Genomic DNA, 24,561 nt, shown 5'->3' with positions numbered 1-24,561 from the left:
CCAGGTCACTGTATGTGCGCTGACCTCTATGTCCATTGTGGTACTGAATTACCTTTCATAACAGTGTGGCTCAGTGGTAGAGCAACAGCCTATTAGCGTGGAGTCCTGAGAAAAAGCAGATATAAATAAAACATGGGGTTTCAGGTCTATATGGGGGTACAGATGCAGGGCTATGTGGGGGTTGCAGGACTATATGGGGGTACATATGCAGGGCTATGTGGGAGTTACAGGGCTATATGGAGGTACAATTGCAGGGCTACATATGTGGGGGTTGCAGGGGTACATATGGAGTTGCTGGGTTATATGTGTGGAAACGCAATAAATCGCATGTAGCAGAACCTTAGCCTGAGGTGCAGTCAGGAGGTCGTGTAACTTGCATGACTATCACATTGCAGTGCTTGGACTGGCCAGTGGCTCTCCTGACCTGAGCATATTTCTATCACCAGGTGTAGGTCTCGCCTGGGTGACGAGAGTTGCCGGTCAGTCCAAGTGATCGTCGTCGTCCGAGTTATTTGACTGGCTGTGTGACTGCATCCGGGTGCTGTCCAATTTTTATTCATCCCATAAGGCAGAATAGATATATTCACACATTGTTACAACCAGAGATCTGGTAGTGAGATCCCTGTAACTCAGAAGAGGTCATAGGCTATGTGCTTACATTACGGAATGTTAGCAGAATTTTCAAAAAAACAAAACCGAACTCCTTTCACAGGAAATCCGCTCGCGTTTTTTTCCCGCGTTTTTCTCGCATTTTTTTTTGCCTTTTTTTTTTCCAGTGCTTCCCACTACTATATTATATAGTGGCAAATCCGTAGATTTTCCGCAAAATTAATGAACATGCTGCGTTTTTTTTTCACGATGTGTTTTTTTTGCGGAAAAAAATGCAGCATGGGCACAAAAATTGCAGATTGTATTCTAATAATGGGATGCTTAATGTAAGCGTTTTTTTAGCGGGAAAACCGACGAAAAAACGCTAAAAAATACTAAAAATCCTGAACGTGGGCACGCAGCCTTAATCTGATTGTTTCGGCTGATCAGACTCGGTCACTCAGGTCTAAGGTTTTTATTGCCTTGTAAGCATGGACTCCTCCACACACAGAAGTAAATAGGTACAACTAGGACGACACCTGAGGAAACATTGGTCTGTTTCTCTTGGATTTTACCTCTGACAATGGATGTGTGAATGTGGCCTTGGGGCTCATGCAGACGAGCATATACAGAGGCCTTTCACTGTCTTGATTTGTGATCAGATTGCACACGGACAGTGCACTGATCAATGTTATGCATTAGGGCTGTTCAGTTGAATGATTTTTTTCGCTCCGACTGTCCATGAAAATAAAATGTCAGCAGGCACTACTTTCTACTGAGGATCGGATGAGACTCACACATTGAAGTCTTTGGGTGCAAGAAAAAAATCTGATCCCACATGGAAACCTAGGAAACTGTATGTGATCATGGACATGTTTTAAAGTAGTTGTATAGAAGCGGATCAGACACGGACATAATAAATGGACACACGGATGGCGCATAGATTAAAATGCGACGGAAATTAGAAAATTGTCAAAGTTTTCTGGATGAAACCCAGGTGATTTCTCATAAGCTTGTCCCTTACACTGTCAGCCGAACCCGGTGATACTGGCAAGTTTGGCCGACATTAGTCTTGTGTGTATGAGGGACTTTAATATCTAAAGATGTGGGCACTTTTAGTCTTACTTATCAGTAGGGGCATCAAGACTTAGAGTGCCTAGGGCAGCATGGAAAACAAATACGGCCCTGGTCATGGGTCTTATATAGACCCGATGACGCTATGCGGCCAGCCAATCACAGTAATGCCACAACCAAGATGGCTCTTAAGTATCTTCATTGGCTGTCTACAAAGTGCCAAACATGCGGGGCGAGGACTCGAGCTTCTATTTAGCAGTCTACATGATGTGATCTTACCTTTCTGTCCAGTAAGTCCTCTGTCTCCTGTTTTTCCTTGAGCTCCGTTGTCACCTTAAAAAAATACCAAATACATTACCTATATGGCTTAAGAAAAATATATGGAAAAGAAGAACAATAATGATTCAATTTCTATATAATTATTTAATTTATGAACAGATAGCCAACAGACCGCAGTGATATTTGCCAGAGAGGTGGCAAATATTATGGAACAGAAAAAGGACAGACATAACCTGCAGATACAACTTAGTAAAAAATAGGTTGGAATTCGAAAAACACATTACACTCACTGAGGATATATTCTGACCCCTGGCATCTTGTGTGCACAGGATCCTTATGTTTTCCTGGCCTAATTCACACTCTGCCATGTGAAGGAGTGGCATACGCATCCAAATCACCCGAAATATTTTGCCCTAGGTATACAGTTGTGTGTGTCATTTGGCACAACTCACACCATCTGACTTCCATGTTAGGGATGGAGTCTGATGCTGCAGGCTGCAATTATTTCATGATCTGTGCTTTGTTCCTGCGGTTGCCGGATGTACACATTTTGCGCAGAGATCCGTTCAATGTGTAGTGGCCGCTGCCGGGTGCTACAGTTCAGTCATATGGATACCAGAAACAGACCACGGACAAGAGTGACCTTGTGTCTAGGAGAGAGAGGCCACGTTCGTTTTCTATCCTAATACGTCCCCTGTTGTAGAAGTCTACATGATGTGCTATTACCATTTTGTCCTGTTAATCCTGTGTCTCCTGTAATTCCTTGAGACCCTTTGTCACCTAAATAATGAAAAATACAAAAGGTAATACATAAATGTCTGCAGATTTATGATTCTTTCCGCATCCACTTTATAGGAGCAACATACAAGTAGTTAATAGATGACCTACAAGGCCTAAGGCTCTGTTCACACCTGTGTTTTTATAGTGGAATACGGACTTTTTACATAATGGATGCAAACAGGCCCCATAGATATAGTAGACTAATTCAATTCCAAACTGTACATGGATGTGAATTGGGGGTCACCCTTATGGATGATGGGGAAAAGGTCTGGAGTTGCTAAATTAGCACAAGAAAAGTTTTTCTATCAGTTTTCTATTTTCTGCATCTCGTATTTCTGGACTAAGAACTTCACAATCACAAATAAATGGTATTTTATAATCTCAGAATAGCCACAGCACCACGAAAAGCACCAAATGTACTAATCATTGGTCAGAAAGTGGGACCAATTAAGATTGTTCATTCTCAAGTAGCGGGGAGTGTGACGCTTGGAAACTCCATTGTTGACGCCACATCGGTAATTTCACATTCGTTTTCAGTGGGTTTCATCATGAGTTGTATGGAATTGTCTGCTTGAGTTCTCGGATGATCGTCATGTCATCAATGGCCACTAGAATTTTGGCTCTGCCCCAACATAAGAATATCAGGCATGGCATTTAGATAAAAGTGACACTATTTCTAGAAGTAGGCATGTTTTCCTTCATACATTCCCTGTATTAGATGTCTACATGACCCGATCTTACCTTTTTGTCCTGTTAGTCCTCTGTCTCCTGGTTTCCCTAAAGCTCCCTGGTCACCTAATAACAATAAAATACGTAGATAATGTAATGCATAAATGTCTGTATAGAGATGTGACACCTTCCCCATCTAAGGCCGCCGTCACACTTGCGAGTTTTACGGACGTATGAGCGCAGAAACTACGTCCGTAAAACTCGCAAAAAATACGGCACAATTATTCTCTATGCCCCTGCTTCTATCTGCCGTATTAAACTGATCCGTATTATACGGCTTTCTACGGCCGTAGAAAATCGCAGCATGCTGCGTTTGTCACCGTACTGCGCAAGAAATACGCCAATGAAATTCTATGGAAGCGTGAAAAATACGGATTACACACGGACAAGCAGTGTGACTTGCGAGAAATACGCAGCGCTGTTAGAGAGAAAAGCCGGCAATTCATTGCGGTGTACAGTAAAATCACACTGACAGCTTCCAGTCCAATAGGTAGAATAAATGTGTACACATAGAATAGGTATATATACAGTGAGGCAAAAAAGTATTTAGTCAGTCAGCAATAGTGCAAGTTCCACCACTTAAAAAGATGAGAGGCGTCTGTAATTTACATCATAGGTAGACCTCAACTATGGGAGACAAACTGAGAAAAAAAAATCCAGAAAATCACATTGTCTGTTTTTTTAACATTTTATTTGCATATTATGGTGGAAAATAAGTATTTGGTCAGAAACAAAATTTCATCTCAATACTTTGTAATATATCCTTTGTTGGCAATGACAGAGGTCAAACGTTTTCTGTAAGTCTTCACAAGGTTGCCACACACTGTTGTTGGTATGTTGGCCCATTCCTCCATGCAGATCTCCTCTAGAGCAGTGATGTTTTTGGCTTTTCGCTTGGCAACACGGACTTTCAACTCCCTCCAAAGGTTTTCTATAGGGTTGAGATCTGGAGACTGGCTAGGCCACTCCAGGACCTTGAAATGCTTCTTACGAAGCCACTCCTTCGTTGCCCTGGCGGTGTGTGCTTTGGATCATTGTCATGTTGAAAGACCCAGCCACGTTTCATCTTCAATGCCCTTGCTGATGGAAGGAGGTTTGCACTCAAAATCTCACGATACATGGCCCCATTCATTCTTTCATGTACCCGGTCAGTCGTCCTGGCCCCTTTGCAGAGAAACAGCCCCAAAGCATGATGTTTCCACCACCATGCTTTACAGTAGGTATGGTGTTTGATGGATGCAACTCGGTATTCTTTTTCCTCCAAACACGACAAGTGGTGTTTCTACCAAACAGTTCCAGTTTGGTTTCATCAGACCATAGGACATTCTCCCAAAACTCCTCTGGATCATCCAAATGCTCTCTAGCAAACTTCAGACGGGCCCGGACATGTACTGGCTTAAGCAGTGGGACACGTCTGGCACTGCAGGATCTGAGTCCATGGTGGCGTAGTGTGTTACTTATGGTAGGCCTTGTTACATTGGTCCCAGCTCTCTGCAGTTCATTCACTAGGTCCCCCCGCGTGGTTCTGGGATTTTTGCTCACCGTTCTTGTGATCATTCTGACCCCACGGGGTGGGATTTTGTGTGGAGCCCCAGATCAAGGGAGATTATCAGTGGTCTTGTATGTCTTCCATTTTCTAATTATTGCTCCCACTGTTGATTTCTTCACTCCAAGCTGGTTGGCTATTGCAGATTCAGTCTTCCCAGCCTGGTGCAGGGCTACAATTTTGTTTCTGGTGTCCTTTGACAGCTCTTTGGTCTTCACCATAGTGGAATTTGGAGTCAGACTGTTTGAGGGTGTGCACAGGTGTCTTTTTATATTGATAACAAGTTTAAACAGGTGCCATTACTACAGGTAATGAGTGGAGGAAAGAGGAGACTCTTAAAGAAGAAGTTACAGGTCTGTGAGGGCCAGAAATCTTGATTGTTTGTTTCTGACCAAATACTTATTTACCACCATAATATGCAAATAAAATGATAAAAAAACAGACAATGTGATTTTCTGGATTTTTTTTTCTCAGTTTGTCTCCCATAGTTGAGGTCTACCTATGATGTAACTTACAGACGCCTCTCATCTTTTTAAGTGGTGGAACTTGCAATATTGCTGACTGACTAAATACTTTTTTGCCCCACTGTATATATATATGTCAGTGAGACACATACAGTGGGGCAAAAAAGTATTTAGTCAGTCAGCAATAGTGCAAGTTCCACCACTTAAAAAGATGAGGGTTTTTGCAGCCATGAGCATCATTGCATTAGCAAAGCTCGTGGATGCAAATTATTTTAACCCCTTCAGATGGATTTACATCGTTGGACGTTACAGATCTGCGGAGGGTAAGTATATTGTTGTTTTTTTTTGTTTTGTTTTTTTTTTCAGAACGAGGGTCTTCAGTGACTGGATTGGGCGTAGAATAAAATACTCCAACAACCATTGTTTTTATTTCATTAAAATAATTTTAAATAATGTGTATGTGTTTTATTTAACCCTTTACTACAATTGGATTAATAATGGATAGGTGTCATAATTGACGCCTCTCCATTATTAATTTGGCTTAATGTCACCTTACAATAGCAAGGTGGCATTAACCCTTCATTACCCCATATCCCACCGCTACACGGGAATGGGAAGAGAGTGGCCAAGTGCCAGAATAGGCGCATCTTCCAGATGTGCCTTTTCTGGGGTGGCTGGGGGCAGATGTTTTTAGCCAGGGGGGGGGCCAATAACCGTGGACCCTCTCCAGGCTATTAATATCTGCCCTCAGTCACTGGCTTTACTACTCTGGCGGAGAAAATTGCGCGGGAGCCCACGCCAATTTTTTCCGCCATTTAACCCTTAAATTTAGTAGATAGAACGGCCAAATTTTGCAGATACACACTCCTAACATTAGTAGTGTGGAATCTGCAAAAAAAATGGAGAGAAGACATGGTTTACTGTATGTAAACCATGTCTCAAATCATGTCGGGTTTAGGAAGGAGAAAGAAAAAGCCGGTAATTGAATTACCGGCTTTCAAGCTGTATAGCGCTGGAATAAATATTAATATATATACATATATGTGTCTACTGACATATATATATATATATATAGACAGTATATATATATATATATATATTTTTTTTTTTGGGACACATGGATCACTTCTATAGCGGTTCTTGCAAGCCTGCGAGAAAACCACGCAGTACGGATGCCATACGGATTACATACGGAGGATGCCATGCGCAAAAAACGCTGACACACCCTGCCTACGGAGGAGCTACGGACCACTATTTTCGGGACTTTTCAGCGTATTACGGCCGTAATATACGGACCATATTGTTTTACGCTGTGTGTGACGCCGGCCTAACTGATAGGAGAAGAAAACAAGTGTGTGATGCCCAGTTCCATTTTCAGTTAGGTACAGAAATATTTGGACAGTGACCAAATCTCTGTGATTTCAGCTCTGCAGGCCACTATTTTGGATTTAAAATTAAACAACTGAGGTGTAATTGAAGTGGAGACTTTCAGGTTTAATTAAAGGAGTTGAACAAAAATATCCTGTGAAACGTTTAGGAATTGCAGCCATTTTTCTATGGCTCAAAAGTCATTGGACAAATTAACTTCACCATAAATAAAATGTTCATTTTTAATACTTTGTAGAGAATCCTTTGTAGAAAATCACAGCCTGGAAGCCATGGATATAGGGGCAGACACTGACAGCTTTTTGCTGACAAAGCTACAGATATATATATATATATATATATATATATATATATATATAAAATATTATTTATAGCACCCTGTTCTTTATTTCATAGCGTCCTCTTCTGTTATATATTAAATGAAATGACTGATGGATGGGTTTTCTGGTCACCGGCTGGTCCATCAACAATCATTTTATATCTAACAAGAAAGGACTACGTAAGGCTGGTTTCACACTTGTGTAACACCCCAGGTTCCTGGTTGTTACAGTGTCATTGCTTTCCTCACAGGGATAGTGAAGTCATGCTTGGAAGCGAGGAAGGATCCCTTTTTGCAGGTAATCAAAAACATGCAACATGTTCTTACTCCAGGCCAGAAGGGGGAGCTCTGATCCAGTTTGTGGGTGGCTCCCCTATATATATTCTGGCTGGAGGGAAAGTAGTTAGTTGGTGCTAGACAGGAGTCTGGAGCAGTCTGTCGGAGGGAGAGGCAGAGAGAGGAGTCTGTCAGAGGGACAGAGCAGAGTGGAGGCAGACGGAAAGGAAAGCAAGGAAGAAAGTGGGGCTGTGCAGCCACATGAGGTGCTCCAGCTCCTGGAAAGAAAGAGAACTGAACAGTTGTAGAGACAGTGAAGAAGGAAAAGAAGCACAGGAGAAGTAAGGAGCTGGAGGAGAGCTGCGATTGGGCTCCCTCCAAGCTAAGTGCAGATACCGGTAGCCGGAAGACCAAGGTTGTGCAGTATTTTATGTCTCACAGCAGAAACCAGCGAACAGCTGGATTTCAAGTCACCTGTCCACCATAAACACCTGAAGGTACATTAATGCATAGAACCCGGGTCGTGATAGAGATCCTGTAAAAAGACTCGAGTTACCTGTCATGCGGGTTAGTGTCCTACCTAAAGGGGGACAGAGAGAAAACGTGAGGACCTTGTGAGTGGCCTAAGGCAGCAAGGGACTACAACTCAGCGCTAGAAGGAAGGCTTCCAACCACACCTGGTTAAGGGGGATTCCAATCCGCTTCCAAGCCGGCCGGACCATATCAGTACCTGAGATCCGGTACCCTGGACTGCGGCTGCCTGAACACTACAGTAAAAAGGTAAAGAGACTGCAACCCTGTGTCCTCCTTTTCTTGCTACACTATCATCTGTATCTATACACCTGGGGACCCAGCTTCACCTGTGGGAAGCCACACCATCTCTGCTGCCATAACATCACCCCAGAGGACCCTTTTAGGCAGTGTCAGTCACCTTTGATCGAATACCACAGGTGGCGTCATGAACATTTATTATTTTACAAACTTTATTCAAACCCCTTTAAAGACTTTCCCTTTAACATGGGTGCCCAGGGCCATGGACCAGGTCGCCGTCACTGTGAAACATCCCTTTAAGTACCGGACCCAGTACAGAGTACCCACGGCCCTGGCGGGTGTTCCACTTGCGTATGGGAGGGCTGCAGATGGCAGCGTACTTCCTCCCTCCCAGCCTAATAAGTTAAAAAGGGAATGGGGATTTATGGATTTTAATGAAGTTTGGTGAAATCCTTATAAATATTGTCATGTTGCATTGTCACTTTTTTTGTTTTCTCAAAAACACAAGTCTCTCTGCAGTATGAGGTTATCATGTATATGCCGTTTGCTGCAATGTGTAGTTTCCTTTGTCTAAACCATGTAAAAAAGCCCATGATACTGTTGTTCGGGCCACACCATCGCCAGACCATGGCCACACCATCGCCAGATCCCCCATTGTTGTGCCAACCGTCTGTGACGTGCCCACAGGGCAGTGGGATACTCGGTACCGGGTCCGGTCGCAAAGGGGATGTCACGGTGGCAGGGGCATCAACATTAAAGGGGGTTAAATGTTCCAATTTTGTCATGACGCCACCTGTGGAGTTTAATCAATAAGGGGGACCGACGCTGCATTAGAGGGGTCCCCTGGAGGATGTTGCGGCAGCCCAGATGTTACACTTCCCACAGGTGAAGCGGGGTCCCCAGGGGTCCTATGGTGGGTGGCGTAGATGGTAAAGCCGGTGAATAAGTGGAGGGGACAAGTTGTAAGTCTTTACCTGGTTTACTTGCGGGTGACAGTCCACAGTCCAGGGCAGTGAAAAAGAAGTCCGGGTAGTCCAGAGATAAGTGGAATCCCCTTAGCAGGTCAGGTAGGAGCCTTCCACTCTGCGCTTACTGTCTCTGATGTCCCTGCTGCCACTAAGTGTCCTAAGCAAAGTCCTTATTCATTCTCCTGTCCAGGGACTGATACCTGTATGGCAGGCAGCTTGAGCTGTGCCTATTGGGGTCCTTTCACAGTGAATCCAGGCTCCAAGGTACTGCTGTGCCACAGGTAAATATGGGCAAAGTCCATGTAATTCAATGCCCTCCGGTTCTGCTCTGTGTTTTATAGTCCACAAAAGCCTCGGGCTCCCGGTAACCGGCTACTGTGCTCTGACTCCCTGGAGGCCTTCCTTGTCCTCTCCTGGAGTCCTGTATCTCCACTGTGCTCTGTCCCTGTCTGTCCTCGCAGACAGACTGTACTAACTGAACTCACTCCGCCTCCAAACCAGGATCTTTATCCAGGGAAGCTGCCCTAAAACAGGGTTCTGAGCTCCCCCTCCTGGCCTGGATTTGGAAGGTGTTGTGTGTGTGATAACCTACCAAAGGGAATCTCACTTGTCTCCAGACATAGCATTACTCTCCCCGAGAGGAAGGCAGCACTACAGTGGTATCCGAACTCCTGGGGTGCCACATCTGGACACCTGCGAGTGTCTGCGTCGTTTTGCTCACTGCTTTCTGTAAACTGCTCTGGTGCGCTACTCTGGATAAACTTCAGCCTCTGCTTCAAGGAGAATTGTCTTCATTGTCCTCTCGGCTCTTCCAGCTCTCAGTAAGGACTTTCTTACACTCCCATCAATTAATTTTAAGCCTAAATGCATACAGTGTTTTTGTTGCAGAAAATACTCAGCGTTTTATAGTACCAGCAAAATGAATGATATTTTTTAAATCTCATGTACACCTTGCTTATTTTTTTCCTTGCAGATTTGTAGCAGATTCACTTATGTAGCATGTCAATTGTTGCAGTATTTTTTTGAAGTGTATTTCACCCATACTATTAAGTTAGGGAAAATATGCATGTAAAGACTGGATAGAGTCCATATTGAATAAGGAAAAATACACTGAACTGTTTTTCCTGACATGGTCTTCCTTTATTAATGCCCAGACATTATCTATACGCCAGGCGATTCATGGTTGCTTCCAATTTACAGACTGGCACATGAGAGAGCAAATTGTCGGCAGAATTCCTGTTGGGCTTGATATTGTGCTATGAAGGTGTGGATGTTTGCCCGGGGGGGAGGGGGGTTATAGTTGTAATACACTATCTTAAGGTACCTTCACACATAACGATATCGTTAACGATATCGTTGCTTTTTGTGACGTAGCAACGATATCGTTAAGGAAATCGTTCTGTGTAACAGCGACCAACGATCAGGCCCCTGCTGGGAGATCGTTGGTCGCTGAGGAAAGTCCAGAACTTTGTTCGTTGCTGGACTTCCCGCTGACATCGCTGGATCGGCGTGTGTGACACCGATCCAGCGATGTCTTCACTGGTAACCAGGGTAAACATCGTGTTACTAAGCGCAGGGCCGCGCTTAGTAACCCGGTGTTTACCCTGGTTACCAGCGTAAAAGTAAAAAAAACAAACACTACATACTTACCTACCGCTGTCTGTCCCCGGCGCTCAGCTTCTCTGCACTCCTCCTGCACTGGCTGTGAGCGTCGGTCAGCCGGAAAGCACAGCGGTGACGTCACCGCTCTGCTTTCCGGCCGCTGTGCTCAGTCAGTGCAGGAGGAGTGCAGAGAAGCAGAGCGCCGGGGACAGACAGCGGTAGGTAAGTATGTAGCTTAGTAACCCGATGTTTACCCTGGTTACCCGGGGACCTCGGGATCGTTGGTCGCTGGAGAGCTGTCTGTGTGACAGCTCTCCAGCGACCAAACAGCGACGCTGCAGCGATCGACATCGTTGTCGGTATCGCTGCAGCGTCGCTGAGTGTGAAGGTACCTTAATGTTCAAAGTACTGTAAAACTCTATTTGTCAAATCTCTTCTAATGCTGCTGAATAATCTATGTACCCTTTGTTTATTGTTCAATAAAGACTGTTTTATATCACCCCCCAAAGAAAAAAAACGCATGTAAAAAAACACGTATTTTACGTAACATTATTCCTGCCAACACACCGGGATTTGCAGCAGAATTTTTTGGCTGCAAATCCTGAACGTGTACAAATAGCCTTAGTCCCTGTCCTGTGTCCTCCCCCAACAACTTATTATAAGCACCTGATAGTGTCATAATGATTTTGGAGTGGGAGAAGACATTATCAAGGTCTTATAATGAACTGGGGGTAGGGGAGAATGCATGACCTTATAAGTTCCTGATAGCATCTTTTCTCACCTTCCAATTCATTATAAAGTGCCCAATGCACCTTACCGTCTCCTCTCCCACTCCCCAATAAATTTTAAGTCCCTAATAGCAATGCATCATAATGAATTGGGGTGGGTGGGGGATGATATCATCAGAGCTCTATAATGAAATGTGGGGTGGGGGAGGATGCTATCAGGGCTTTATAATGAATTGTGGGGTGGAGGAAGACGCTCTCAGGAACTTATCACTCTCTCCCACCATCCAATTCATCATAAATCCATATTTAATGTCCTCCTCCCACCTCCCTCTGTTTATTGTAAGTCCTGAAGTCCCTCTTCCGCCCATTAATCCCAGAATTTCCAGAACGAGGTGGCTTCTTTTGATGTTTTTTTGGCAAAGTCTAATCTGGCCTTTCTATTTTTAAGACTGATTAGTAGTTTGCACCTTGTGGCAAACTCTCTGTATTTGCTGTCATGAAGTCTTCTCTTTATGATAGACTTGGACACAAAACACCTTCTTCCTAGAGAGTGTTTTTCACTTGGATGGATGTTATGATGGGGTTTTTCTTCACCGTAGAAAGGATTGTGCAATCATCCACCACTGTTGTCTTCCGTGGATGTTCAGGCCTTTTTAATTTTCCAAGCTCACCAGTTCACTCTTTTTTTTTTTATAAATTCTTTATTTAGTAATAAACATATAACCAGTTACAAATATCTTGTTATATTGTAAGAGAAAACCATAAGAATTAAGAAGAAAAAAGGGAGGGGGGGGGGAAGGGGGTCAGGTAGATACAGGGCAAGGGAGAGTGGAGGGTAGGGCGGGGAGAGAGGGAATAGGGGGAGAAAAACTAGGGGAGGGGGAAGATTGAACCATTAGAACAAGAAATGGTACTCAATATTGAATCTTAGCCAAAAACAAATACAGTTTGTAATAATACATCCAGTCATAACTCTTAACCACAGGGGCATACTTTAAGCAGCGAAATTATATTAAGTATATCTACTCGCTCTTAGCTTTTTCCAGGGAGCACAAATTTTTACATACAGGTCATGGTTATTCATTTCCCTACTGGATAATTCTTCTAGTCTAGAGATTTGGTCCACTTTGGAAAACCACTCGGACACGGTTGGAGGGGAAGCATCTTTCCAATGTAAAGTGATTAAGTGTTTTGCAGCACTTATCAGCAATGGCAAGAGTCTATGTTTCTTGGGTTTGAAATTAATAGAAGGACAGGAAAGCAGGACTTCAGCAGCCTGAAGGTTGGCTTTAATCAAGTTAAGTTTCTTAAGAGTCTTACCTATCTCTTCCCAAAACGTTTTAAGCTTAGGGCATTCCCAGAATATATGGGTGTGATGGCCCAATGGGTCATGGCAACGCCAACAGGAGCTGTCATCCAACAGACCCAAATGAAATAATTTGGCTGGAGTTAGGTGCCATCTGGTCAAAATTTTATATGAATTTTCTTGGAGTAAAATGCATCGGGAAAATCCCCGTGCAAATGCTAAAATTTTTGACGTTTCTGTCTCTGTAAAAACAGCACCCATCTCCAGCTCCCAGGAGTGAATAAATGTAGGTTTATTCTGATTGTTGGCAGAGCTGAGTTGTGCGTAGATACGAGAGATGCTCTTCATTTCGGGATGAGGGATTCCAGCCATTATGTCGAGCCATGACCAAGTGGAACCATGGGGAAACTTTTTTTTTAAGTTAAGAAGCGTACGTCTATAATGTTGGATTTGTAGAAAGTTTTTGGGATGCGCCAAGGAATTAGGGGGCCAAGTTCCTCTATATAAGATTCTGCCATTATAGAAGTTTTTCAAAGGTTCTTTAGGAAGGGAGGACCACAGTCCGTAAGGGTCTCTATATTTTGGGTCTAGCAAGTATGGTATGGAGCAAATCGGAGCCACATAGAGGGGAAGGAGTCCGATGGAAGATCTTTGTTTAAGGAGCGTCTAACTTTGAGTGTTGTTGGGGATACGTCGTCCAACCTGAGCTCACTGGGGGGTTTGGCCAGCGACCAGAGGTAAGGTATACCCTCCGGTCCTAGTAAAACTAAATCTATACTGTCATTGTTATTTCCCTCAAAGCTAGCTATTATTTTAAGCCATCTACATATGTGAACTGCTCGGAAATAAAGGGCAGGGTCAGGCAATCTCAGACCACCAGTAAGAGTTGAGCGAGAGAGAAATTGGTATGTGATTCTGGCTGGTTTCTGTTTCCATATAAATTTGGAAATTAACTATTTTAAATTTCTAAAATAGGATTGTGGGATGTTAATCGGGACCATGATTAGTGTATATAAAATAACTGGCATGATGTACGTCTTGAAGATATTAATACGTCCCATCCAAGACAATGTAGGTAAATTATATGATTTTAACAGGCCCTGCACTTTCTTAAGTAAAGCTGAGTAATTTGCTTGAAAAAGGTGGCTGGGGTTCTTTGTAATCTCAATACCAAGATATTTTATGGAATTTGTGGCCCATGAGAAGGGACAAAGTGAGTATAACTCAGTCAGACCTGTGTGGGGGAGAGAAATATTCAAAGCAACAGATTTTGTAGTATTAATGTTAAAGTTGGATAAATGCCCAAATTGTAGTAATATGTCTAAAATTATTGGGAAGGCCTGGGAAGGGTTAGTGATCAAAAAAAGCAAATCATCAGCAAAGGCCAAAGTTTTTAGTTCTATTGAGCCAATTTTTAAACCTCTAACCGATGTATCTTGTCTTATTTTTTGAACTAAAGTTTCTATAACCAGAATAAATAGGGACGGGGACAATGGGCATCCCTGTCTTGTTCCGTTGCGAATACTAAAGCTATTTGACAGGGTGCCGTTTACTCTTACCTTAGCTGTCGGTTGCGAATAAAGAGAGAAGATTGCATCGATAAATTGCACTGGAAAGCCAAACTTCAGCAAGGCTTGTTCCATAAAGCACCAGCTCACCCTGTCAAATGCTTTCTCCGCATCTGTTGAGAGGAGGACCAAAGAGATCCCTCTGTTCTTAGCAAAAGTTATAGACTGAATAATTTTGGTTGAATTGTCTTTACCCTCCCTCCCCCTGACGAATCCCACCTGATCCGAGTGAATTAGCTTGGGTCAGTGCACTCTTTTTTTTACAGAATGTACCATACTGTTGATTTTACTACGCTAACATTTCTGCTATCTATATAATGTATTTCCTGTTTTTTTCATACTAATGATGGTCTTTTTCACTTCCATTAAAAGCTTCTTTGGCCACATGTTGTGGTCTCCACAGCCGCACAGCCTACCTATAATCCACAAAAGCCTTTATGGCCAGGAGCCTTGTGACATGCCTATACGCTGGGTAGGGTAAGATTATAGGACTTAGGCAGCAGATCTCTGGGACATAGGAGGTGTTTTTCTCCTGGGCATACCTCTTCTTGGAGCCTCATTTGTAGGATGCAAAATTGTGTGCCCGGATATTAGAGGGTAGCCTTGTACCTTAGTATAGGTCTGTGGGTCACAATATATTGTATATTCTATTGATATTGGCTTGGTGTTATATGCTTTATATAGTTTGGCTGTGCAGTGCTGTTTGTTGTATTATGGTATTTACTTAAAATCTGTATGGACCCGTTACCCCTAGTGGGTTTTTAAATGTTTTTAGTTTTCTTGTGTGTGTTGTTCCCTCAATAAAAATGTTTTTGTATTTCTCTACGATTTTTTGGTGATCCCAATTTATATGCATACACTTTCTCTTGTCGTTTCTACTTATACATATATAGTATGCAGATGGTGATCCCCTTAGGTGTATTTTCATATGTGGATGGTGCCCGCTCAGCAAAGTGGTTTGTTATGTTGTGGGTTCACAGCAACAGCTTGTAAATGCAAAAGCCATACCTAGAATCCGTTCCAGACCTTTTATCTGCTTAATTGATGATGGATTAAAGAGGGGAAAATCCATATATTCCATTAAAGAGCTTTTGAGATAATTGTCCAATTACCTTTGGTCCCTCGAAAAAGATGGCAGCTACATATTAAAGAGCTGTAATTCCTAAAATCTTACTCTAATTAGAATGCGAATGCCCTCAAATTGAAGCTGAGAGTCTGCATTTTAAGTTTATATTGATTATATAACTTATTTCCTGAATATGTCTCATTCTGCACTTGATCATGCAGCCAATCATCCTAAAGGATGATGCCAACTAGACAAGAAGAGAATTAATAATCTTTATTTTATTCTTTATTTTTATATAGCGCTAACATATTTCGCAGCGCTTTACATTTTGCACACATTATCATCACTGTCCCTGATGGGGCTCACAATCTAAATTCCCTTTAAGTATGTCTTTGGAATGTGGGAGGAAACTGGAGAACCCAGAGGAAACCCACGCAAACACGGAGAGAACATACAAACTCTTTGCAGATGTTGTCCTTGGTGGAGTTTGAACCCAAGACTCCAGCGCTGCAAGGGTGCAGTGCTAACCACTGAGCCACCGTGCCGCCCTTATTAGAATTAGAAGATACCAGTGGGGACCCAGCCAGCGTGAAGGTGGAGTTGAGTGGGTTCTCTTTAATAGTTTCAGACTGCACAGGAACCATCACTAAACATACTGATCCACTAAGCAGATATTAAGCTGCATGCTGAATCAAAGACTGCTATGCTTTTTTTTAAAAAGTTATAATTTTATTAAACACAAACAATACACATAATAAAACTAAACAATGCCTCAAAACCATACAGATCTAATATACACTGAGGATAGGCGTAAATAGAAATCTAATAATAATAAGGAGAAATAGGAAAGCACCAGGGAACACCATATATATTGATTCATTAAGTTTGGCACTAGAGCATGCTGAGAAAATTCTTCAATGAATATTTAAGTTTGGCGCCTATTTGTTACTGCACATTATTAGTAGTCTAAAAAGTATTTCTATACATCAAAGTAACAACTTGATGAAGAATGTATAAAATTTAATCTTAATATAAATATAATAAAACCCACCTGGGTATACAAAAGCGCTAAGAAAGTTACTGCGCAAAGGCACTAGTTAATTATTCCAACTACCCTGATCACAGTATAATTATACAAAGATAACCATTGTTTACAGGTACGAAAGACACTAAATCCACAATTAATATTTAATCAGTATTTCAATTGAAACGCTGCTAAATAGTAGTTCGAATGCACCATTAGAAGATCTATTGCTATGGAACACAACTAAATTTAGTGCCACTAGCGGCTGCATTTAGTTATATGACAGCTACAGGTAACTATAACCCTACTGCTTTGTCAGTAAATATTTATCAAGTATATCTAACCAAATTTGGTAGCAAAAAATATAAAGAATAGATTTAATTATTCATCACGTGCAGACACAACCAGCTATATAGAGCCAAAGTGCAAAAAGCGCTAGACAACCATATTACAGCAGGGCGACTATTAAGTACTCACAGTGCCAACCGCCAACGCTTTAGTGCTATACTAATGCCTACAATGCAGCAAATGACTGTCCGTATCTCCGAAAGAAACAATGCGCCCAATAGTTGGTCTAAAACAGATATAGGTGCCGTGCAAACATATACCTATATTTCTCCAACCATGCCTAAACACAGGGTAAAAATAAAGAACCCTTAATTATACGTGTTACCTAATAGTAAGGTGCTTCCCGCTTCCAGCCACACATGGCACGCCACTCTCCACCGAACCCCGACGCGCGTTTCGCGACAGCTTCCTCCTGGGGGCGTGTCTATAGTGAGGCATCATAGAGCTTATAAGCCACAACGAGCCAATAGAATCACAGATGGGCGGAGCTTGCCGTCTCATACTATTAGCTAGAACAGCCCGCTGGAATCAACCACAGCCGCAGGACTCTTACCATCAGTAAGGTGACGAATCAAGGGCAAGATTATAGATCTATTATCCAGCATAAGTGCATACCAAATATATATATATTAGCAAGAAAAACAAGCCCTAAACAAGAGCGGAATAAACAATCTTACATTAAGGAAACCGCCCGCCGGCAAACACCGCGATCACATATAATTAACAGCAGCTAAAGAATTAGAAAGCCACATAACACTTAATTCGTACACAAAGGTGTACTACAGGGATATGACACTACAATAAAATTGCACTAGAGATATCACTAAACAGCAGTTAAAATAAAAAATATACATACTGACTGTAAATTTACCAAATAGTAATCGAATATTGATGTTAGTGAAGTAAACACCAAGAAAAATGACAAAAGAGTGAAGTATATTTATCACAGAAAAGTGAAAAGAGATGTATTAAAGTATAAAGTAGTAGAAGTGAATGGTGACCCAAAAACACCTATGCAGATCTGTATGAGGTGACCGGAGCCTCCCCCTGCAGGTTGGGGCAACCAGCCACAGTCATAACCTATGCACAGGTGAAGAAGATTATATGAACCGGACAATTAAGTCCTGAAATTACAGAAATAATAATTTAAAGTGAGATAGAAAGAAAAAGGAAAAAATATATCCATATTGAAATTAGAAAAGAGCATAAATCACTGGCGTTGAGAAACAGCAGAGAGCTCACCTGCAGGATGAAACCATCAGCTGATATACACAACCACCAAATGATCAATTTAATATCCGTACGTGAAAGGAAAATACAATAAGTAAAAAGAAGAAACACCCAGAAAGCAAGTGAAGAAATATAATAGATATTTAATAGAAAGTCAGATCGATGTATATACTGAGTTAAATCTAAACCTTCATTCTATATAGACAAAAAAATTAATTACTGTTTGCCAAATTTATCACCCATAGTACACATTAATAATGAAGAAAAAGTCTTCTAAAATTTATATGTGGTTTATAGCAGCAAAGAACAACCACTGATCTTCCGGATAATGGTAATCCAGTTTATATATAGTCACTTTATGCTTATGAAGAAACGTCATGAATTATAGCACGTCCTTCACGGCTTATTTTTGTAATAATGGACAGCAGAATTCAAAGCCCAGCAGGAATTCCCGATGACTCGACGGATCCAAGATTTCAAAGATGAAGTATGGAAGCACGACTATGGCATGGCAATATTCTGAAGGTAAGTGGATAAGAGCCTGAAAATCAAACACCTTTCACCGCTCTTCTTCCATCTGGAGCTAAAGTGATAAGAAAATCCATATCCAATACACACTTCCAAAATCCGAATCAAGGAAACCAAAATGGAAGATGAAGGTAAGATACATATCCTGAAGGGATTGAAAAGGCCCAAGCTCTATGAAAAAATGAAACTGAATTAAAACAAGTTAAAAACAACATATAAAAAACCTCAAAGACACAGAAAAAACAAATTAAAAATGACCGATGCAGCTAAACAGAAAGAAATGGATGAACTTATGTAAGTCACAAAAAAGCCCCAAAGCCAAAATTCTCATTAAGGCCCTGGGGTGCTAACGTTCCCAATCGATAAATCCATCGGCTCTCAACCTGAGCCAATTTTTTAGCTAGGTCCCCCCCTCTAGATCCCATGCTGACAAGATCTATGGCCTTAACTTTCATCAACCTAGGGTCACTGTTGTGAAATTTCTTATAGTGCCTAGGGAGCGTTTTAAGGCTGGCAAAATCCTGAACCACTTTAGATTTTTCTATATCCAGGCAATGCTCCCGGATACGTACTTTTAACTCTCTCGTTGTAAGGCCTATATAGATCTTGCCACATGGGCACGTAGAGTGGTAGATCACGCCTTTGGATGAACAAGACAAAAATCTTCTAATCTCGTAGCTTTTGGATCCATCGAAATTAGTAAACCTTTTGGCTTTAATACAATTGGCGCAAGCCTTGCAACGGCCACAAGGAAAGAAGCCAATTAAATCTTGTTTTGCTCCTTTACTCTGATTACGTGGCTCATAATGGCTGTGGACCAAAATGTTGCGAATGTTTCTCGACCTTTTTGCCACTATCGACGGCTTTGAGGGCAAACATTGTTTAAGAACCGGATCAGTGTGTAACACCGCCCAGTGCTTTTCTATAATAGTTTTAAATTGAGACCATTTATTATGGTACCCGGTGATTAACCTGACTTGGTCATTGTCTTTATTCAACCTAGAGGTGTTGCCATACAGTAAGGTATTTCTAGGAGTCCTTTCTGCCCTCCTCCGTCCCTTTCGTATTGTTTTTTGGCTATATCCTCGTTGCAAAAATCTCTCAGCAAGATCATCGGCCTGCGCGCGAAAATCTTCATCCTTAGAACAAATGCGTCTAACCCGCAAAAACTGTCCAACAGGTATTCCTCTTATTGTGGACGGCAGGTGGGCGGATTCTGCATGAAGCAACGAATTGGTGGCAGTGGGCTTACGAAAAACATTGGTGATAAGATCACCCTCAGGCAGGGTGTTTAATTCACTAACATCAATATTCGATTACTATTTGGTAAATTTACAGTCAGTATGTATATTCTTTATTTTCACTGCTGTTTAGTGATATCTCTAGTGCAATTTTATTGTAGTGTCATATCCCTGTAGTACACCTTTGTGTACGAATTAAGTGTTATGTGGCTTTCTAATTCTTTAGCTGCTGTTAATTATATGTGATCGCGCTGTTTGCCGGCGGGCGGTTTCCTTAATGTAAGATTGTTTATTCCTCTCTTGTTTAGGGCTTGTTTTTCTTGCTAATATATATATATTTGGTATGCACTTATGCTGGATAATAGATCTATAATCTTGCCCCTGATTCGTCACCTTACTGATGGTAAGAGTCCTGCGGCTGTGGTTGATTCCAACGGGCTGTTCTAGCTAATAGTATGAGACGGCAAGCTCCGCCCATCTGTGATTCTATTGGCTCGTTGTGGCTTATAAGCTCTATGATGCCTCACTATAGACACGCCCCCAGGAGGAAGCTGTCGCGAAACGCGCGTCGGGGTTCGGTGGAGAGTGGCGTGCCATGTGTGGCTGGAAGCGGGAAGCACCTTACTATTAGGTAACACGTATAATTAAGGGTTCTTTATTTTTATCCTGTGTTTAGGCATGGTTGGAGAAATATAGGTATATGTTTGCACGGCACCTATATCTGTTTTAGACCAACTATTGGGTGCATTGTTTCTTCCGGAGATACGGACAGTCATTTGCTGCATTGTAGGCATTAGTATAGCACTAAAGCGTTGGCACTGTGAGTACTTAATAGTCGCCCTGCTGTAATATGGTTGTCTAGCGCTTTTTGCACTTTGGCTCTATATAGCTGGTTGTGTCTGCACGTGATGAATAATTAAATCTATTCTTTATATTTTTTTGCTACCAAACTTGGTTAGATATACTTGATAAATATTTACTGACAAAGCAGTAGGGTTATAGTTACCTGTAGCTGTCATATAACTAAATGCAGCCGCTAGTGGCACTAAATTTAGTTGTGTTCCATAGCAATAGATCTTCTAATGGTGCATTCGAACTACTATTTAGCAGCGTTTCAATTGAAATACTGATTAAATATTAATTGTGGATTTAGTGTCTTTCGTACCTGTAAACATTGGTTATCTTTGTATAATTATACTGTGATCAGGGTAGTTGGAATAATTAACTAGTGCCTTTGCGCAGTAACTTTCTTAGCGCTTTTGTATACCCAGGTGGGTTTTATTATATTTATATTAAGATTAAATTTTGTACATTCTTCATCAAGTTGTTACTTTGATGTATAGAAATACTTTTTAGACTACTAATAATGTGCAGTAACAAATAGGCGCCAAACTTAAATATTCATTGAAGAATTTTCTCAGCATGCTCTAGTGCCAAACTTAACGAATCAATATATATGGTGTTCCCTGGTGCTTTCCTATTTCTCCTTATTATTATTAGATTTCTATTTACGCCTATCCCCAGTGTATATTAGATCTGTATGGTTTTGAGGCATTGTTTAGTTTTATTATGTGTATTGTTTGTGTTTAATAAAATTATAACTTTTTTAAAAAAAGCATAGCAGTCTTTGATTCAGCATGCAGCTTAATATCTGTTTAGTGGATCAGTATGTTTAGTGATGTAGTCGAGTGTTACCCGTCCCGAGTTTGTGGCAATGGGTTTGGGTCATATGTGGACATTTAGCGTACCCTAAAAACTCACTTGTTCAGAATGGCCTACCGCCTCAATGCATTAACCTAACGATCCCTGTGTGGCCTATTTATATAAAAAAAAAAAAAAAAAAACAGGTTCCTCGCATCATGTTCTAATTCACTTTATGCAGTTAATAGCCCTCTGTGTCTGTACTGCTACATACTTAGGCAGTTAACTGGTTCATGCAGCTTTACATGAACACCTGAGCCTTACACTATGGCTGGTCCGAATAACTAAAGCAATTGTTACCATCCACCTCTCATGTCTCCCCTTTTCCTCATAGTTTGTAAGCTTGCGAGCAGGGCCCTCATTCCTCTTGGTATCTATTTTGAACTGTATTTCTGTTATGCTGTAATGTCTATTGTCTGTACAAGTCCCCTCTATAATTTGTAAAGCGCTGCGGAATATGTTGGCGCTATATAAATAAAAATTATTATTATTATAATTGCATTTCTGTCTGTAGGCAGTATACCCGATTCCGTATAATGGATTTCTCAGCCAGAGAATCAAGCTGGCGATTAAAAGCTTCAAATATTTTTCGCTCTAATGCCTCTCTACCTATGACCGATGCCTCTAACACGGAAAGAGATGTGATGAAACAGTATAAAAACTATATTCATAAAAAAAAACAAAATATGGTGGACTAAGACAACATTGGAGAATTATGTAAGTCAGAAAATAATTCCACGTGGTTTACGGGTGCAACTTTATCCTACATTTGATTTGGGAGAGCAACATTTAATTGATCGCTGGATGACGGCTGCTTCTGTCTGCTCTATGGAGTTTCTCCAGATAATTATAGAGAGCAACATCTTATCTATAAAGAAAATTGAAGAAGAAATAAGCAGATTAGAACTTTCCCTTAAAAAAGATGTAAAAAACGATCAATTGGAATCATTTTTGAAAGAGATTGATAACGACCTTGAAAAATGGGAAAAAGAAATCTGTGCGGTAAAAACCAAGAAATATCTGAGGGATGTTGCCGATTATGACAGCAACAAAATATATAGATGGCAAAGTCCACAGTCCAAAGAGGATAAACGTAAAGTTAGATCCGAATCATTCAGCTCAGCATCTTCAGTTTCAGATGCAGGGACATCCAATCAAGGCAACGATGCTACTCCTTGGAATAAACGTACTAGATTTGGAGGTAGTTCCAAATCTAGTGAGTTTTTCAAAAAAAGGAATTACCAGAGGAACGACAAAATGAAGGTGATTAATTTGTCAGAACATGTTTTGTCTGATATACAGACGTCAATCCTTGAAAAAAGTCTTACTTTTTGTCCATCCTTCTCTCTAGATGCCTTCACATCGGTAAAGGATTTGCATTTATTTTCAAGGAAGTTAATATTAAAAAAATTACATTTCAAGGGACAAATTGATGAAAATTTCGATACTGAGGAAGAGAGGGAGGCCCTTGCTAACTTGGAGGCTTTGGAGAGTGAGAGCAATCCGGTTGAGGTGAGTGGTTTCCCTGACCATTTGGTTAGTAAGATTAAGAAATTCCCAGCATTCAATTTGTGTCCGGCTGTGGAGGTGTTCACTAGGTTGGTGACCAGAGAAATAGAAGAACTATCAACCAAGGGGTTTGGTCCATCCAACTTTGGACAACAGGAAAAACAAGCTTTGCAGACCCTAAAAGAATGGGATGATGTAGTGTATAAGGCAGCCGATAAAGGCGGAAATTTGGTCATCTGGCCTCGCACTCTTTATGAGAAGCAGGCCTATAAATTGTTGGATAACAGAACATGTTACAAGAAACTTGCTTTGAATCCTATGGATTCTTTTCAAGCTGAATTGATTGTGATCTTAGAAAGGGCCTTTTATGAAGGCATTATTCCTAAGAGATTGCTTGAACTTATTAGAAACATGCGACCTAGGATGCCCACACTATACCTTATCCCCAAAATACAAAAAAATCCCAGGGACCCTCCTGGCAGGCCGATTGTGTCCGGCAATGGTGGTTTGTGTGAAGTAATTACTCAGGTTTTGGATTACTATCTTAAGCCTTTAGTAAATCAACTTCCATCATTTATCAAGGACACCACGGCTGCTCTGCAGAGGCTGGACAACCTTCATTTAAGTCCCAATAGTGTAATGGTGACTGCTGATGTAGAGGCACTCTACACCTCCATCAGACATGCAGATGGTATTGAGGCTGTGGCTTTATACTTAAGTGCAAGTAACCTTGATGTGAATTTGGTTCAACTTTTATTGGAATTGCTTGAGTTTGTTCTGTCGCATAACGTTTTTGTATTCGGGCAGGGCACGTATCTGCAATTTGCAGGGTACCGCGATGGGGGCTTGCTGTGCCCCCCCCTATGCAAACCTTTTTCTGGGGGCTTGGGAAAGGGAGATCTTCATGAGTAATCCCATCCCCCAGAGTGATCTCATCCAAGGTTGGATGAGATATATTGATGATGTCTGGTTTGTATGGGAGGGGGGCATTAATGATTTACATACTCTCATGGCAGCCCTCAATCGCAACAATCTTAATATCAAGCTGACCTTCAAATATGGTAGGTCTGTCGATTTCCTTGACTTGCAGATACGTTCCCTGCCCGAGGGTGATCTTATCACCAATGTTTTTCGTAAGCCCACTGCCACCAATTCGTTGCTTCATGCAGAATCCGCCCACCTGCCGTCCACAATAAGAGGAATACCTGTTGGACAGTTTTTGCGGGTTAGACGCATTTGTTCTAAGGATGAAGATTTTCGCGCGCAGGCCGATGATCTTGCTGAGAGATTTTTGCAACGAGGATATAGCCAAAAAACAATACGAAAGGGACGGAGGAGGGCAGAAAGGACTCCTAGAAATACCTTACTGTATGGCAACACCTCTAGGTTGAATAAAGACAATGACCAAGTCAGGTTAATCACCGGGTACCATAATAAATGGTCTCAATTTAAAACTATTATAGAAAAGCACTGGGCGGTGTTACACACTGATCCGGTTCTTAAACAATGTTTGCCCTCAAAGCCGTCGAT

General features: G+C 41.5%; 1 protein-coding gene across 2 annotated transcripts in view; it reads right to left on the bottom strand.

Moving 5' to 3' along the window:
• The window catches only part of LOC138662375 (ficolin-1-B-like), a 126,197-nt gene that overhangs the window by 85,610 nt on the left and 16,026 nt on the right, over positions 1-24,561 (bottom strand). For both annotated transcript variants that reach the window (XM_069747915.1, XM_069747916.1), the window contains 3 exons: positions 3,463-3,516; positions 2,668-2,721; positions 1,942-1,995 (listed from right to left, as the gene is read on the bottom strand). In XM_069747915.1, coding sequence (XP_069604016.1) covers positions 1,942-1,995; positions 2,668-2,721; positions 3,463-3,516 — 162 coding nt within the window. The remainder of the gene's footprint in view (positions 1-1,941; positions 1,996-2,667; positions 2,722-3,462; positions 3,517-24,561) is intronic.

This window comes from Ranitomeya imitator, chromosome 2 (assembly GCF_032444005.1).
Source record: "Ranitomeya imitator isolate aRanImi1 chromosome 2, aRanImi1.pri, whole genome shotgun sequence".
Lineage (NCBI taxonomy): Eukaryota > Metazoa > Chordata > Amphibia > Anura > Dendrobatidae > Ranitomeya > Ranitomeya imitator.
Note: the sequence above shows the minus strand (reverse complement) of the source record. Positions and strands in the feature narration are given on the sequence as shown.